This window comes from Pieris brassicae, chromosome 12 (assembly GCF_905147105.1).
Source record: "Pieris brassicae chromosome 12, ilPieBrab1.1, whole genome shotgun sequence".
NCBI classification, from domain to species: domain Eukaryota; kingdom Metazoa; phylum Arthropoda; class Insecta; order Lepidoptera; family Pieridae; genus Pieris; species Pieris brassicae.
Genome location: NC_059676.1, coordinates 988209 through 1006995, shown reverse-complemented (window position 1 = coordinate 1006995; position 18787 = coordinate 988209). Strand labels below are relative to the sequence as shown.

Here is an 18787-nt window from a genome sequence, read left to right as displayed (position 1 = left end):
ATTATATAGTTCCTATATTATTGTGATAAAGAGTTAGTAAATTTAGTAACCTATCGTTATTATAGGCTTGTTAGCATATTTATTGGGAAACAGCTAAAATGTTTTAAAAGGTATTGGTATATTTTGGGACTATTAAGCCCTTACTATTTATCTAACACCGACTTTCTATAACAGCTGTCAAATAGGATTTATTTGAAAATCTAGTTTTAATACAGAATAACAATTAAGCCTCATTTATTCCTTGAAACATTTACAAAATATACATACATTCAAGCAGTTTTGAGTAATGAAAATTATTCTCAAGCAGTCTTTTGTAAGTCAGTCTTTCTCAATACCAAAAATACTTAGATAGATAGTTAAAATAAGTATAGCAATAAAAACATTTTTGCTATAGGGAGATAGCTTATCTTCCGAATAGAATTCGCGTAGAAAACTCTGAAATCAACGCGTTTGACATAAACTGACAATTGTGTTGATGGCAATACTTGAAAGATGAGCGCATTCAAAATGTTAGTATAGAACCTGGATTTAAGAGGCCATTAGCACTCCCATAGACAAGTATAGTCTATATGTCATTGTCAGTTTCTGACATCTACCACGCTTTTAGTTTTTAATACGGAGGCTGTTCGTTGCTCTCTATTATTATAGCAATTTTTTCTATACCTAAGGGGACTTGATATGTATTGGAAATCAAGTTTCAGTTATAATACCATTATATGCTTACGTTTAAATTTCTGAACTGATGTGAAGGCATTCGTTACATATCTTTCTTAACCTTTAGCTAACAAATTCGAGGGATAAATACGTTTTTTCATAAGAACGTAAAAATAGATATAAATATATATTACGATTTTTTTTACAAACTTTTTATATTACTTTTAGTAGTAAGTTTTGATTTTGTGTTTGTAAGAATAAATATTTTTGATAAGATGCTTTCGAGTTTTAATTTAGATATGAGATTTTTAGATTACAACTTTTTACGTAATCTGTGGTAAAAACCCTTTTTCTCTGTGTTAAAAATTCATTTTTAGAAAACGAAGCCGTCATGAGTTTCCCTTGCGACTTCAAAACTCTGCCAATAAGTATTTTAAATATTAATTTAGGCGTCATATCCTACTTAAGATGCTTATCTTTCCACGCCGATAGCTGCTGCAAATATTTTATCAAATTTATCGTTGCATGATGGACTAATGATATGATTTCAATTGATGAAATTATTTAAAACTAATTACAAGATAGTGTAATAATGAAAGTGAATCAGTGGCGCAAAGTCTATGTATTCTTATCGCGGGTGTTATTTATAAGCTGATAAGTAATAATAATTGGAGTGCGAGCTCTTGCCGAGGTTGTAGGTTCGAACGTGGGCTGTCCTCCTGTACATGCGCTATTGAACACTAGTACGGTGAAGGAAACGAGCAATGAAATCCGTTATTAACGGCCTGCTCCTGAGATATCTTAAGGGCTGATTGAGGGCCAATACGGCTTTCATTCGGGGATGCACAGGCTCCCAGCCTATGGGTTTCACCCTAAATCTAGTCCAATTTAACCCCCAGAAGACACGAGTTTGCGAGTTTTCCGCTAAAAACGACTCTTGGACGATACATGAATCGAAATATTGGATATATTGGTATCTATGTTCACATATCGAATGACGTTTAGTTTCGTGGTCATTTGGAAGGGAAGCTAAATTAACCTTTAAAAAGCTTTGCATGCTCAGCAGACAATACTTCACTCCAGGCCACCGCTTGTAACTCTATAAAGCGCAAATTCGGCCCCAAATGGAGTACCAGCTCCTTCAACTTGACTGTTTTCAACGTAGAGCGGTTACAATCGTTAAGGACCAGTTACTTTTCGAGCGGCGTTTCGTAGAGATGTTGGGTCTGTCAGCATCTTTTCAGCGTTCAGAGTATTTGTTCGGGTTAATATCTGCTTTGAAATGCCACCCGTAGTTGCCGTGCACCACCACTATGTGGATCTAGCTGCCCCCTGAAGTATTTACGAACCAATTAGTATTATTACCAATAGAGTCTTTCCAGAACTACTTAGCCTCGTGCCCGTTTGCCTTTCGTAATTCTTAAAAGATCGGCAACGCAATCTCTGGCAATGTAAGTATCTATTTGCGGCGGTATCATTTAACATCAGTTGAACCACTTGCCCGTTTTCCTCCTGTTATATAAAAAAAGTCACTTTCCATTAAGTGAAACATGGATTTACGTTCTTGTATCTTCTATATTTATTTCTCTACAAATGTATTTTAAAGAGTATATCGAAAAAGGTTAAACTGCTATTTTTAATCAGCCGGTGTGTTTTTATCAAAAGTAATTAACATTTTCAAGGCCCAATTGCTAAATTACGATAGTATAAATTAAAATTCGTGATATAATAGATTCAAACATATCATTTTAAATATTATACAAATTAAACACATTTCAATAGTATTAAAGTTGTATTTGACATTCTAGTTATGGTTGGGTCTAATATATAACTAAATAAATAACAAAACATGTATTAACAAATCTTACATACATATATTGAAATAAATAATTCTTAAGCGAAATATGTTTATTATTTCTTTCTCCTCTGTAACGCCAGCGGTAAACCACCCAGAACGTTCTGTACGATGGTGGAACTTGGGTCGATTGGTGGATAACGTTTGGTACTCTTAGATGGCGCCACTGAGAAAACATGAAGTACGGCAGCTACACCAGCTAAAGACTGCATGATACCAAGACGTTCACCTAAAAAATTCACATTATAAAAACGTCTAAAAAAATAATTACAGCGAATTTGAGATAAAATCGGTAAAATTCTACGATTCTTTATAGAATAAGACCATACACTACACTATGCAACAAATATGTAGTATAAAATCAATTTTTAATTGGGCTTTAGGTTTCTGTATCTGTTTCATGATTATTTGTCAATCTAGGCAAGTTGGTAGCGGACCAGCCCGCTATGCCTGATACACGCCGTCGATTTTTTGGTCCAAAGCCGGTTTCCTCACGATCTTGTCCTTCACTGCTCGAGCGAATGCTAAATGCGCACATAGACGAATAGTTCAATGGTGCATAGCCGGCGATCGAACCTACTACCTCAGGGATGAGAGCCGCACTTACCAATACATGCTCTCGGTCCATCTCCAAATGGTAAGTACACATTCTTATTCATCTTATGTATATTATCAGGGTGGAACCTCATCGGCTTAAAGGTCTTAGGATCATCAAAATATTTTTCGTCAGCGTACAAAGCCTGTGTTGATATAACCACGCCAGTTCTATCGTCCAATGTTAAATCTGTTCCAGGCAATGTGTATTTTCCTACAGTTTTGCGGACTAGAAAACCGGGAGAAGCAAAAACACGGTTGCTTTCTCTGTAATTAAAGTAAAAAAAATATCAATTTAGTCCTAATAATCTCTCTTTTTTTGGATAACGGTTTTTTTGTCTCAATAAAAATTATTTCCTTATATATTTACTTACTTGAATGCCATTTCCAGATATTTCATGTCCTTGACGGCATCGTAGGAAAGTTTACCATCATATTTGGCTAAAACCTCATCGATTTCCTTCTGAACTAGCTTTTGTTCTTCGGGATGGTAAGCCAGCTGGTGTAAAAGAAAACTACTGGAAGATGACGATGTTTCAAAACCAGCAGCAAAGAAAACGAACACCTGTGCGGCTATCAACTCGTCCTTCAACTCGAGTTCTACAATTTTAGGCGATCCATCTGGATTTACTTTTTCTATAGACTCACCGACCATTTTTCCTTTTTGTTTCAATTCTAACATCATGTCGATAAAATCATTTCTTCCCGATGGTTTGTAATCACGCTGGCTCATAATTTGTCTCACCAATGATAAGTTTTTTCTTTCAACTTCGGGAGAGAAGAAATGTATGTATTTGAAAAGTTCTACATTGGAGAACGTGCGTTTCAACAAATTAACTAAAATATCGCGTTTAGTTACTGTGAAAATACTTCTCCCTAACTGACGAAAATCATTTGTGTCATCATCTAAAGTCTTCGAGTCAATTCCAAATCCACATGCACCAATAAAATCGGTTGTGTATCTCGCCATAAGATTTCTAACATCAACTTCTTCTCCTGAATCAGCAACTTGCTCTGCGATAGTTATTAGCTTTTCAGTTCTTTCCACAATTAAAGGAAACATAGCTTTTAGCTTAGCACTAGAGAAAGCTGTTGTCATCCTCTGTCGCAGGAGTTTCCAAGCGTCTCCATCTACCGTAAATAGATTTTTCATTAGAGGTTCAATGTCTTCCTTGTGGGGGCTTACTCCTCTTCGGTAGAAATGTTTGAAGTCAGTGACAAGAATGGTTTTAATTAAATCGGGGTCCCTAACCAACAGTGCTGGTCTGTTCGCCTCGAAGTAGCCCACATATTTTTCGTTAGGAAATCTGTTGTGAAGCTCAGCAAATCTTTCGGATAAGCTGTGTTTCTTGATGATATGGGTTAAGTTGCTTCCAAAGAATATAATGGGTTCGTCGTATTTAACTCCCCTCTTCTTCCAATAGTCGAAATTTTTCGTCCCAACATAGTAAAGGACTACCAGAATAAGTGCGACCACGAGCAACCACATTTCGAAAGTGATCAAATTAGGTTAAATACAGTCGATTTGATATCTTAGTGATTTTTTATTCTGATTAGTTATCAATTTGATTTAACGGACTTACATTATAACGCACAGATTAAGCGTTCTCACAACTCTAGGTTTTTAAATAAATAGGTTACAATAATTAAACATTACTTTAATTAAGCATCTTACATGGTGAATTTTTAATTAGTAGAGCGTAATTATAGAATTGCAGTTATCACTATTTTACAGGTTTTTTACAAATACATTAAATTGTTCTAATACTAAAATTATCAGCATTGCTTTTTTGTTGGTCGCACTATTAAAACATTAGATGAAATGTTATAACCACTTTGGTAGATAATAGAGTATATAATATTTCACTCAAACAACTTTGTAGTATATTACATATAGTAAGTATATTACATAATAATAGTAACTTTTTGATTCTAAGCTTAAGAAAGTTTTTCAAGTATTTCTTCTCTACGTTGCCGTCTGCTTAGAACGACTTTTATCCTAAGATAGTGTTAATAAATCCACTTTAAATTACAAAGATAAATATTTAGTTAAAACTATATAAAATTTGGGCTACATATATACATACACTTTTTGTTGGCAAGCGGACGTCCGTCATTCACGACTGAGTCTTATAGTCCTGGAACCTGGTTCTGGAACTCTCCTGATTTTTACAAAATATAACTGCACTCACTAATTAATAAACAATTAACACTATAGATTAAAAATTGTATTTACTATAAAACGTGACATAATAGTTAAACAATACTGATTTTCATACAGTAAGGTAATATTACGTAATCAAATGCCTTTCAATATTTTTTAACTAACATTGCGTATTTTTCAACGTCGGTTCCTCTCTCCTCTTTCACATTTTTCATCAACCGTCGGTTCCTGACACCCGTGGTGTGTTGAGTCTAATTCAAAGTTGAATAAACATTCCGAAGCGTAACTTACTGCGAACTTGGACTCGTATATGTCAAATCAAATACTTTCTTAACGTACGACGTTCAGACTTAGCTAAGCTCCTTTCTGAATCTTACCCTAAGACGTGGCGGTAAAATTCTAGAAGACACAACAGGCACACAATGTGATCACCTACTTTCCTATAAAATAAAATTCATTCCGACATCAAAAATCTTGAGTAACTAAAAACTAAAAACATTTAAGATATCAAAAAATTCCGTGAATACATTTCTCTAAAACTACAAAACTACGTCCTCATGAAAACTAGACAGTTGCCTTAACAACTGACAGTTTGAATATTCCTGATTTAAATAAAAGGATTCCTGATAAACTAAAAGTCTAAACAGTTTACCATACTTGAATATTACCCAACTTTATCCATACCAGACATATACAGGGAAACTACGCAGTAATGTGTCGGTCAACTGAGACATAATGGGACAAAATTATTTTCTTGTAACATTTTCGTAATAATAATTATCAGGCATTGTATTGATGACAGGAACACGGATTTTTGATAAATCTATATTGATAGTATGGATATAATGTATAATTATATTTATTACAAACTGTTTTTATCATACGATAAACATTGATAGTTTTAATTCTGTCTGTATCTTATAATAATTTATCGTTATTTTTTTTAAATTTATATCATAGCAGTTGCTTTTTCAGAATCACAGGAATGTATTTGATTTAAAAAAAAAACAAAAGCCAAAGGGCTATACCTCACCGAGGTGCCATGACGACGTGGCCACCGACGTTACCATGGCTACGTCTGGCATCGCTGCGTCGCCAATGCATTCAGTTCTGTTTCGACAGTCAGAAATGGACGGGGCAATGGCTGCGCTGTTATTATATTATTACCGGCGTCGCAAAAAGAGAAAACGAAAAAAGGATAAAATATGGGTATAGTATTGCATTTGTATCAAACCGAAGCCAAAGCGGTGTTTTCTATCTATGTAGATTTGAGAAAATACACTGAAAAATTTCAATAACATCATTTGATGAATTATTGAGTTTATGTCATTTTGTCGACGTGATTTGGCGACTGAGTGAGTGACGGAGCATACAAACACGTGCAAACAACTGGCGACGTCGACAGTCGGTCGCCAAGTGAGTTGGCCGGCATGTATCTCAATAAGAATTAGTTGCTGGCCACGTCGCCATGGCATCTCGTTGAGGTATGGCCCAAAGGGCTGAATTGAAAACAACCAGAATGATGATCGTATAAGTCAGAAACAGAAAAGAGATTGTATGAGGATTTTCAGACCGACTTTGCTTCGAAAATAAATGTATTATTTGCGAGGTTAGAACTGTGTCCTCCACACTCATTTTCAGTATTCTGAATACGATTTTCTTGTACAATCTACTTCTTATTCCAACAAAGCGTCACCAGTATTTTTTGCAATAGAAATAAATAAATATTATATTATTTTTCATAAGTCACATATGACTTATGATTTTTCTTATTGTTATTTATTTATTATTTCTATTTATTAAGTTACCGTTAAAATTAAGTTTCAAAATAGCATTCGGTTCATTTAAATCCACTTTTAAACTAAAAAAAACTTGTGTAAAAACAATAAAACAAAAACTATCGTAACAACAATTTCTGTTAGATCGTTTTTATCTTATATTGTACTTTTTTGTTGGTAGTTATCCTTATTTACTTTCTTTATTTAATCAAAAATTAATATGGTTTCGATATTAGTGTTAATTGATATATAATTATTCTAGAGCTCATTTTTTTCTGTATAAAACTCGAAAGAAAAGATGCACTCCAGCAAAATCACTGTCCCATATTTTCTGGGCTTTGACATACAGGAGTGATCAGTAGTATTAAATGATAATAAAGACTGTACTTTAAAATAAAATTAATCAGTGGCACAGCAACCTTTTTAGGTCTGGGCCATAGTTTTCTGTATCTGATCTATTTATCTATGTACCTATTTCCTGATATTTTTTTCAATCTAATGGGCAAGTAGCCTCCTGTGCCTGCGGTTTCGTCACGATGTCTTCCTTCACTGTTACAGCGAATGTTAAATGCGCACATAGAAAGTCCATTGCACTGTGCACTGCCGAGGACCAAGACTTCTAGAGACCTCAGGGATGAAAGTGGCATGCTCAAGCCAACACTGACTTTAGGGGTTGTAAAAAAAACACAAATCTTCTTAGTCAGTTTATTTGTTAAAAATTCGTTATACATAGCGATACAGTTCCAGAACCCCATTGTAATATACACAATCAATGGAGTGTATGAAACTTATATCGAAAATTCGTTGCATAAATCTATAATATACATTTGTAAACATTTTATTAAATTCAAAGTCTCAAAGTCTATAACCATTCTTCTACACAGTTCTAAATCCAACGACAATCATTCAAAATTCGATATATGACTGAATTCAGTTATTTTATTTATTTCCCACTGCGTTGTATATGAATAAAATAGATTTCAATTACTTTTCAATAACAATTTGAAGAATTACTAAGAATAACACTGTTGTGGTCTCTGTTTAACTCGCCTACTCCATAGCATAATGCTGAGACAGGGCCAGTTACTACCACAGCACGCACACATTACACAATTAAAGTGTTTTTTTTTTCTTTTAATAATTTTTTGATATATGTATTTATTTATGAATATTTAAAAATGTTTACAAATGTAACTATCTTAAAGCAAAAGCGGTTTAAAATATAGCACCGATATTGGACGGATTAAGTATGGCAATACATATAGTAATGGCAAACCATCAAAATAGTCAAAAACAAGGCGGGAAATATATTGTTTCACCACAGAGCATGTTGAACTTTATAGTCAAATACGGAATTAAAAGCAAATTAATATACTAAAAACGCCATTAAAGTTCAATTGAATTTAAAGTAATAATTAATAAATTTCAAATTTTATTAACTTTCTACAAAGATTTCTTTCTGTACAAGTATTTTATTTTCTTTAAAAGTGAAAAAGGAACTTTCTATTTCAATAATCGATTCCCTTCACCAGAATTAAGTTTATGTGTAAAACAATATGAATAGCTTAAAATATTTTATTAAGTAGAGTAACTTTAGTTATACAATGGTCATAGTCGTTGATTAATTTTTTCTAAGAGATTTATAATCATGAGCAAATGCGTACGTAATGCCCAAATATTAGTTTCCCATTGGTCCACTTATTATAGACTATACCGGCAAACATCTTGAACAAAAGTCCTTGCCTATGCATAAGCGATTTTTAGGCGGGAGAGTGACGTGTCAATCGCGTGACTGGTAAATCAGTTGACGTTTGTGTCCCGCGCTGTGCGAAAGTTTGTGCGCTGTGCGCGACGCGCAAACATTCTCCCACTCCCTTGTTTAATGCTCAAGAAGTTTGCCGGTATATGTACTTTTGTTACTACTAAACGGCTTAAGATGCCGCTTGACTTTTAATTAAACAAACTGTTTACGGTTGTATTTGCGGAATGACTTTTTTGTAGATTCTGGTTTATTCTTTAAACACATTTTCTGCGGCTTTTTAATTAAGTTACTCTACATAGCACAAACTTAAAAAAGACATCACAAAAACTGCTCCATTAGTAAATGATAATTTTAATATAATTACGTAATGCAAGGTCACCATCTATTGATCTTAATCTATACTTAACGGACGGAAAATTATCACAAATTATCCATATAAATATTAAGGTTCACGTACACATGGTATTTTAATTCATCTAAATTTATTAGTGAATGTCATAGAAAACTCGATTTTACGATATTTTTTAAATAATTGTAAATATATAATTGCTAATATGTAATTCTCTTAATCCCAAAAAATCTGTAAACCTCATGTTCAAATAACAGAAAAACTATTGTCCTGATAAATGATATTAACAATTGGGCAATTAGACAATTATAAAAATACCATGTGTAATACTTAAATTAAACTTAAATTATGACTGTTTCGTTGTGAATGAACACAACAATTACACAGAAATGGCCCATGGCACTGAGTGCAATGTTATTCGTTGTTTAACACTAACTAACCAATAAATATTGTCAAATATTGACATTGGCAGCTAAACAAAATGGACGGACATATGTAGAAAACTTTGAGGTTTTTCAAAGTATTTTTTATAGAATTATATAATAATAGCAAAGACACTAGAAATGGCGCAAAGTCTTATAGAGCACTTTATGTCATGTATACGTCAAAGTCTTTATGATAATGTCAGTTTTTGACAGATCGAAAGCATTTGACATTTGACACGTCCCAAATACTACTCACTATATCGTTGCGTTAACTTTACAATTTAAGAATAAAACAAGCAGGGGCTTGAGACAAATTCACTTACAGGAGGCGAAGTGTGACTCGCAGCCATTTCTAGAGTCTTATTAATTCTATGGTTAATACAGATTAACTTGTATGCGAATAGCCAGTGTTGGTATACGGGCCACTGTACAGTGAGCTGCCTGTTCTAGAATAAGTTTTAGGGTTCCTTCGTCGTGCTAGAATAAAGGCTATAGCTGCTATGACGCAAATCATTAAAATGACACCGGCTATACATATTCCAATGGCAAAATTGCGTTGGGAAATGCATATTTCGTCTTCTTTCTGTAAAAAAAAAATATTTTTTCGTCAACCCCAGCAAGGAAGAGGCTAAGTATTTTTTAATAGGCGTTATGTTTTCGAAATGGTTAATAAAAATACCGAACCAATTCTAGTGAAGATTATACTACATTCGGAAAAGAATAAAAATGAGAAGAAAGATCAGATGTATGTACTTTAAAGCCGGCAGCGCGCTATCCAACTGGTGGTGCAGGGTGTCCATGGGCGGCGGGAAGCACTTAACTGCTCGTTTCCCTCCTGCCCCATAAAAATATGTGATTAGTTCATAAATATGAACTATGCTGTCAATATATTTCTACGTCAAATAAATTTGACATTCGACAGTCCACAAATGAAAATTGTCAAATGAGACATTATGAGTGTCTGAATACGGAGGACACATTGATGATTCAAAACCTACCTTCTCGCTAACAACGTCATCGTTGTCCAGCGAATCTGCTTCGTTGACGTAAAGTCCGGAAAAAACTTCGACTGTTGCGGGAGATCCTTCCTCCGTGTCACGACGCACGCGCTTCTTGTGCGAACATGGCTCCTAAAGTGAATACACAGTGAAACTTCAGTATATTCTTTATAGGGATATATATATATATATATATATATATATATATATATATATATTTATTATATTATTATTTTTATTTCGACATCATCGTATATATTAGTACTGTAAGTATTTTAAAAATAAATATTAGGTCCTTACATATGAAATTGGCGTATTTCGTACTGGCCACTTTAATCACGATGTTCTCCTCTTTGGTAAGGAATTCCAAATTCAAATTTGTACAGCTATTTACTCATGTATTTGTGCTTCGATGACCGTCATTCATTTGCTTTTTTCTTTTGTTTTTTCTGTTTGCGTCACTCATTTTACAAAATGGAAAACTTAAATTATCGCATTATTTACGAGTACGGTTTCCGCCGTGGTACTAGTGCTGCGGAAACGACTCGAAGGGTGAATGATGTGTATGGCGGTCATGTTACTTGTAAGCGTTTGGTGGACTAGTGCCGGTATTGTTCATTGCAGTTTTCTCAAATCTGGCCATACTATTACGGCTGATGTCTATTATCAGCAATTGCAAACCATAGTGGAAAAGCTAGCGGCTAAACAATCTAGACTGGTCAATCGCTCCACGCCACTGCTACTTCACGACAACGCTAGACCACACACTGCACAACAGACGGCTACCAAATTAGAAGCCTCAATTGGAATGTCTGAGACATCCTCCGTACTCCCCGGACCTTGCTCCAACAGATTACCATTTTTTTCGAAATTTGGACAACTTCTTGCAAGGGAAAAAATTTAACTCTGGTGGGGCAGTCCAAATCGCCTTCACAGATTTTATTGATTCCCGTCCGACTGGTTTTTTTATTAAAGGGATCAATGAACTGCCTATGAGATGACAAAAGTGTATAGAAAACAATGGTTCAAACTTTGATTAATTAAATATATTATATTTAAAAATATTCGACTTTTTGTTCCTCCCATACAAAACGCCAATTTCATATGTAAGGACCTAATACTTACGAGTCGATCGACAGTTGTACGGTTGTAAATTAACAACTGACTTACACAATCCGTGGGATGATTGAGGTCGCACAGTTTGACCTCACACGTGTAGTAGACGCTGGCAGTGTAAGGGAACTTGTGAGCCGGGAATGAAACCTTCGCGTCTTGCTTCTCCACGCTGTACTGGAAGAGGCCCATTATTTCGCCGTCTAACGGGCAGCTGAAAATTATTTATCATTTAGACTTCAAATTGCCCAAAATATCGTATCCAGACCACATTTCCTCTCGATGTTTTCGTTCACCGTTCGAGCGCAGATACACAGAAACTGATGCGGGAATCGCTTCAACGATCTCAGTGATGACAGTCGCTCGCTGGAGCCTCTAGCCAACACTGCTATAAAAGAGCCATATGGCGGATGCAACATGCCCGTAATTGCAAACTCCTATAAGAGTTAATCATACGAAACCATTGCTATCGCCAGTTACATATTTCCTCACGGCTTGGAGTTATTAACTATTCAACCGGAATGCCTATTGTAAGCTTAAATGGGCAGACAGAAGTCAAGCTCTTCACGAGGGATACATAAACTGCTACCTATAAAGGAACAGCCTCTTTTCGTGATAGTTCTGGATATAATGCAACTGGAACAACCTGCCTCCCCCAAACCGTGACATCCAAGGCATTACGTATTTCAAAATAAATTGTTAAATTTATCTTTTGGAATGTCAGTTGTCTTTCTCTCTTTCAAAATGGCGCTCAGAAATGTGTAACATTAGCACCTAGGAAAATAATGTAATAATTGATATGTATTTGAAGTCGGTTTAATTTTTCTTTTAAACTACTACGAGTGTTGCTCTGCAGCGCTCCCTGGCCAGCACCCGCCAATTACTTTCAGCTGCAGAAAGTCCTCCTCCACCATCCTATTGTATCAAGTACTGGTCTCCGACCCAGGTAAGCTTTCACCACCCCATGGGGTGATCGCGGCCCATGCGCTCAACGTGCCCCAGCCACCGCAGTCGATGGAATTCGGAAAAAAATCTTCAAACTAATAAATGTATAATATTTATACCCATCGTCAGCGATCAAACTCTGTTCAGCCCATCCCAGTCCATCCCGCACGGAGCACTCGGAGACCAGAAGGCCGTACTTCCTCTGCTTTTCTAATGACACAACTAACGTGAGCGTGTCACCGATACGAACGTTTGACGCCACCTAAAATGTAAATTAACAAATTTAGGCATTTCTTGACAACACAGTTACACACAAACAGTTCACACAATTCTTTTAGGTCTGGGATTCAGCTAACTGATTCGTTGGACTTTCTAATGGGCAAGTTGGAGATCAGCCTTTCAGCATGATCAGCATGACTTTTCTAACGTTGATTTTCTCCACCATACTAGTGGCTGTTCAATCCACATATAAACATAAGATCCATTGGTGCACAGCCTAGGTTCAAACCTACCACAGGGACGAGAGCGGAAAGCTGAAGCCACTTTTTTTTGTCGTCAGGAAATGCTTTTACGCATATCCCTACGGTATTTTACACCAGCAGGGATGTGGAACTCAGAGTTAATAAACCCTACCCACTAAAACCTGACGGATGACAAAGCTGAAGCCACTAGGCCAACATCTAGAGTGATCTAGAGTGATTATTTAATGGATAGAAATAATTCGCTTGATAGTCTTACTTCTCCAACTTCATTTATATAACTTAACCTCCAAAAAGTACAACTTTGTTTAATTAATAACGGGGTTTGTTCATTGGCGTAACTATACCATCTGGGGACTGTGGCAATTTCAATGGGGCCCTATTAGTAAAAATTGTCACGTTGTAAATTGAATAAACTTCAAGATTTTCAGCGTACGCAATTACACGTTGTATATGTCCCACTAATGCCACAATAATAACTCCTCTAGGCGAAAGGGAAGGGTTTTTAGTCCCCACGCTAGCTCAATGCGTATTACATTCATCCATATAACATAATATCTCAATGCATTTATCATATATTCCCTAGATTTTCGGCGAAGGAAACGTGAAGAAACCTGCATTCATTATCAATGAATTAAAAATAACATTTTTTTTGAGCTCGCGGCCTCTTGGTTCAGGGGCTCAAGGCATTTTGTCACCCTATTGTTACGCCACTGTGTCTGTCACCAATTATGATTAATTTATCTGTTTATTTCTCAATATTTATTTATTACAGCACAGTTATTTATTATTATATATAATAGCTAATCAAATGAACGTTGTATACTCTTAAATCTATAAAAGATTTCATTCGAGCGAGAATACAAATATATAAATTTTAATGATAAATTAATTAAATATGCAAGGATTGTAAAATACCTGTTTTTCTTCGGGGTCACCTTTAAATATTTTCATAGTTACAGAGGGCAATAAGCCGGATTCCTCGTCGTACTCATCTCTGAAATAAAAATAAAAAATAACAATATTTTTAATAATTTGTCTTGTGCCAAGATTAATTTATTTATATAACCCCTTATATAAATACATAATAATGAAAATTATAGAGGCTATATTTCGTACATCGAGATACCTATTCGCTGCAAATCCGGTTCGTTGTCACCTCGATAATTTAGATCCACGAATGGCCAATCTGTTTTTTATTTGGTTTAGAAATATATTACAAATACAGATTTGTATGTATAGAATATTGTTATTAATTAAGATAGAAAAATGATCACGCCTACTAATCCGTAATCTTTATGCCTTTACTGTTAAGAGATTCCCGTAGCCAAACGACCTAAAATTCTAGAAATTATTTGACAAATGCTCAAAAAGGAAAAATATGTTGAATTTAAATACTTTTGATTTTATTATGAATTCCCTATTTATGTCTACATAATTTCCTTTGGGACCAACTCCTGACTGTTGTGTAAAGGAAATTGTTATCATTACAAGCCATCTTTTAACATCATTAAATTTTTGAATTCAACTTTGTACTTGCATGGACACCCACAATCTGCTATAAAATAAGCATATATACGACATTATGACGTTAGACACTGGGTCTTTCGGACCAAGTATTAGGAAGAAAATAGCGTTCCAATTCCTAAAAGGCCGGCTACGCATTCGCGAGCTGTCTGGCAGATGAGCCTCCCACCAGTTTACCCCCTATTCTATAAAAAAGGAGAAAGGGTACATCACCATTTTCAAATTATATAAATTAATTATATAATGTGCCTATATGTGCCACTTACCGTACATCAGTCCTGGAAGTGAGTCTGTCAGCGTGTGGTCTGTGCAAATGGAAGAGTGTGAGGTCTCGCCTACGGTAACGACACCTGACGTGGTAGCCACGACCTTGACCAGTCACAAGGCGCAAATGAGGCTGCACTATTATATTGTTGTAGTATTCTACTGTTCCGTCCTCCTGGAAATTAGTTTTAAATTTAAAGAACAATAATGGCGGATCTTAATAAGTACGGCTTAAAAGATCTTGTCAGTTCTTTACGTATTCCAAACCAAACATAGTTACTCATAGAATCATCCAAGTTATCCCACAACGCGATCAATATTTTAAACGGTGAAATCAAATGAGCCATGGACGCCATACAGATGTTATTGACAGAGTCTTTGGATACTAAAGGTCCCAAACATTTTATATCTGGAAGGCATGAGGTAGGTATGTGCATTATTATTATATAGACAAACACACTAGCAGCTTAATATGCTGAAACGTATTTGCGGAGTTGGAGACATTATCCAACCTTTTCTTTAACAGAGTTCGAAGAGGTTGCACTAATAACACTTTCCGGAAGCCTATTGCACTCAGCCACTACTCGCTTTGGGGGAAAGTTCTTAAGGGAAATCGTATTATATTGAGTAGTCTTAAATATTGAAGAATTACCCCTCGAATGTGTGTTCCCACTAAAATATGGCGAAGGGGCCGATGCCTGGCCATGCGTCATACTCGTGAACGGGTGCTACTTGTGGTGAGTGGTCGTAGTTGAATTCGTGTATGCGGCGATATTAGATATTTCAACTACGTATTTGCGTATTGTTCCCACGAGAATTTAAGTGCGTGCTCCTACTTCAGCATGCCTCCCGCTGATAGATATGACATTCTGAGATAAATCTTTGTTTTTATTTTATTATAATTTATTACTTAATATGTTATGTGGAACATGGTGTAATGGTTGCAGCTCCAAAGGTTGTGTAAAAAAAACTTGGTGAATAATAAGAGTGGCGAAGAGTTTATTGTCAGTTCTTCTCTTCCGTTCTACGCTCTTGATTTGAGAGTAAAATAAGAAGCATTTCATATACATTTCTGTTTTTGACGTTCATAAGTGTACATTGTGTTAGCTATATGAATAAATGATATTGAATATTATTTTTTTAAATAAAGCTACACAATTCCTAGAACATTATAGTGGCCTGTAAGGGTTTTATAGATTTCAATGAGATTACCTCTTAATCGCCTACTTCCTAAATCACTAATAAGCAGTGCTCTGACGATTTTCGTGGCTTTTCTTTGCTTACTACTACTTGCTACCTACTTATACTTTGCTAATTAAGGGCAACAATTTAAAAGCACTTAACCGATAGACATAAAAAACATATGCAAAAAGTGCATTATAACGCTCAAAGAAATAGTAATACTTCATTAGGGTTAATTTCGGGTCCTAACAATGAGGGGAGATGACGTCACGTCCGGTTCCAAGTATTTGGTCGGAAATGGCGGGCTGATGTGAATTTATAATGTAGATATTGATCTTTAAGTGAATTGTATAGATTCGAGTATAGATAGTCTATTATATAATAAATATTTAATACGAAAAGTTAAAATATTTACATCTCTCTCTTGCGCACACACAATGTTGATTAATATGTTGAAAGATTGGTTAACGTTTTTGTAAAGACAAAAAAATCAAAAAGGTCTAATAAAATAAAATTGTATTTTTTTATACAACTAAAAACATTTTATAATAGATTTAGCTAGCCTAACAAGTTTAGTTTTTTGGGTCAACTGTAACCCCATACTCCCAATTTTAAAACTACATTACAGAAAATTTAAACGAGCCAAGAGACCTTTATAACCTTGCTTCACAGCGGAGGCGGGCCCAATGGTCACAATAAATAACCAGTTTGGGCTTTGAATGTGATTAAAAAGTATACTTTTTAGAATGGTGAACCCGACTTTCTAATATTAAATGCTTAAAGCTGCAATATAAAGGATTAAAGAGGATTTCTGGAATAATTTAATTTCTCGTAGGATAAGATTCAAAAACTTGACTGTTGTTGAGAAAAAAAGTATTGCTTTTCAACCTACGGACATTAAGTTTTATTGAAGGTCACAAACACCAGTAGGTTTCCCTATCACTGGATCGGCATAATGGAGGACCTACTACAGCACTTGGCGGATGGCAGAGGAAGATTCTCGTTTCCGAGGCCAAGGCACTTTTTGGGTCGCAGAGCCAGCTCTGATTAAGTGATTTAGAGAGTAACAAACACTGTCCTGTCTTTTATCCACATTTTGTAATGAGATTTTAAGCCGAAGTAAGTATATAGCAAAGCTAGCTACACACACATTTCCGCGTTGTTATAACGCGGTATTTACCCCCTATAACGCGGAGATTTCTCAAGTTACATTTCTGTGGTATGAAATTTATAATGATTTGTAATTCCATAATTAGTTTTTCGTACTATCACACCTGTTTCAATTGTGTTATATACACTAAACTTCATTTAATCCCCAGTTTTTGAAGATAATTTTCTTACAACGCGATTCCATATAACGCGGTCCGGGTTTACAGCATTATAGGTAGATTATTGTACACTTTAAGTACGTTATTTTCAAGCGTGTAATTAGGTTATCTTTAATTGAGGTCACATTGGGACTAATCAATGTCAAGTCGGCAAATCGGTATCGATTATTTCATTTGTCATTTATATTTATTATCCCATTTATAAAGCTTTACCTAATACTTTTCACTCATATATAAAAGCTGTCATTTACGCATATATATTACAAACCTATTAAAGCTTTGCCATATTCATAGACGGTCATCACCCGAAACGAAAGATTTCGCATCGCAATTGACTGGAATTGGTGAATAGTCTAGTCAAATCTTATAATCTCTTTGTTTGACCAATCAAAATCGAGCGAAGAACGTTATTCCTTGAACATTTTTCTTGGACATTTCCTGCATATTTTATTACCACTGCACGGGTCTAAAACAGCTTGCTTAAAAGGTTTTTATTTAATCAAACGTGAAGATTTATGGCAACAAACATTCAAACTTATTTGCTTAGGATCCGCCTTCTCAAAGATACAAAAAGGTGTTACGTAAATATTTAAGGAAAGACAATACAAAAACAAATACTCCATAAAGTAGTATACTTGTTCCTTATCAATATTCCTATATGTATTGGTACAGATGGTTTAAAAAAAAACATGTAAAATTGGAGAATTTTTGAAGAGAGAGTTTCCAGTCCAATAAAGTCAGACATTGTATTACAAGAATCTGTTGTTAAATCGACACAATTGTAGACCAATATAGATTAGATGAAATTGGTTAGCACCGTCAAAGGACATTGCGTAAACGCACAAGGAAGCGCGTGATAGGAATGTATAATGTTCGTCTGTCAGTCAAGGAAATCACCGGTCCTAATAGACCAATATAAGTAACGGTACTTTTTACCTGGGACTTAACAGAACTTACAATTTTATAAAAAAATCTTTGACCTAAATATGTTACTTCTGTGTCCCGTTCTAACACACGTGAATATTTTCAACAGCACATGTATGACACAAGTGACTTACAATACCTATATATACCAATGGCACTAAAACCTTTTTATGTCTGGGCCTCAGATTATATAACGTGATAATTTCTAATAGGCAAGTAAAGTATGTGATCAAACTTCTATGATACACACCGTTCACCGGCGCGTGAGTGTTAAATGCTCATATATAGACAGCGGTCTATTGGTGTACAGCCGGGGATCGAACAAATGACTAAAGAGGTGCTAAACTTTTTTTTTAAATTTCCTATTTATCATTTTTTATATTAAATTTATGAAAGCGCTATCAAGGAAGTAAGTGTCCGGGGTCGACAAAACTAAATTGCTTTAT

General features: G+C 35.1%; 2 protein-coding genes across 2 annotated transcripts in view; both read right to left on the bottom strand.

Annotated features, from left to right (window-relative positions):
- Nucleotides 1–2433: 2433 nt before the first annotated feature.
- Nucleotides 2434–4667, bottom strand: LOC123717502 (cytochrome P450 6B7-like). Its single transcript, XM_045673513.1, has 3 exons — nt 3478–4667; nt 3117–3370; nt 2434–2738 (listed from the first exon to the last, which is right to left on the bottom strand). Exons 1-3 carry the CDS (start codon nt 4590–4592, stop codon nt 2566–2568), a joined length of 1542 nt encoding a protein of 513 aa, XP_045529469.1. The 5' UTR covers nt 4593–4667; the 3' UTR covers nt 2434–2565.
- A 4384-nt stretch (nt 4668–9051) lies between these two features.
- LOC123717164 (cuticlin-4) overlaps nt 9052–18787 on the bottom strand; it is a 35081-nt gene continuing 25345 nt past the window's right edge. Inside the window, exons 5-10 of the mRNA XM_045673024.1 lie at nt 14910–15082; nt 14035–14113; nt 12757–12899; nt 11750–11906; nt 10580–10711; nt 9052–10164 (exon numbers count right to left, since the gene is read on the bottom strand). Coding sequence (XP_045528980.1) covers nt 9967–10164; nt 10580–10711; nt 11750–11906; nt 12757–12899; nt 14035–14113; nt 14910–15082 — 882 coding nt within the window. The 3' untranslated portion in view covers nt 9052–9966. The remainder of the gene's footprint in view (nt 10165–10579; nt 10712–11749; nt 11907–12756; nt 12900–14034; nt 14114–14909; nt 15083–18787) is intronic.

Bases quoted from the DNA above. Each gene is read 5' to 3' on its own strand.
- LOC123717502 (XM_045673513.1), bottom strand. From the start codon at position 4,592: ATGTGGTTGCTCGTGGTCGCACTTATTCTGGTAGTCCTTTACTATGTT. The intron at 3,371-3,477 runs GTAAGTAAATAT...CTTTAATTACAG, and splicing joins TATCTGGAAATGGCATTCAA to AGAAAGCAACCGTGTTTTTG. The intron at 2,739-3,116 runs GTAAGTGCGGCT...TGAATTTTTTAG, and splicing joins TGGACCGAGAGCATGTATTG to GTGAACGTCTTGGTATCATG.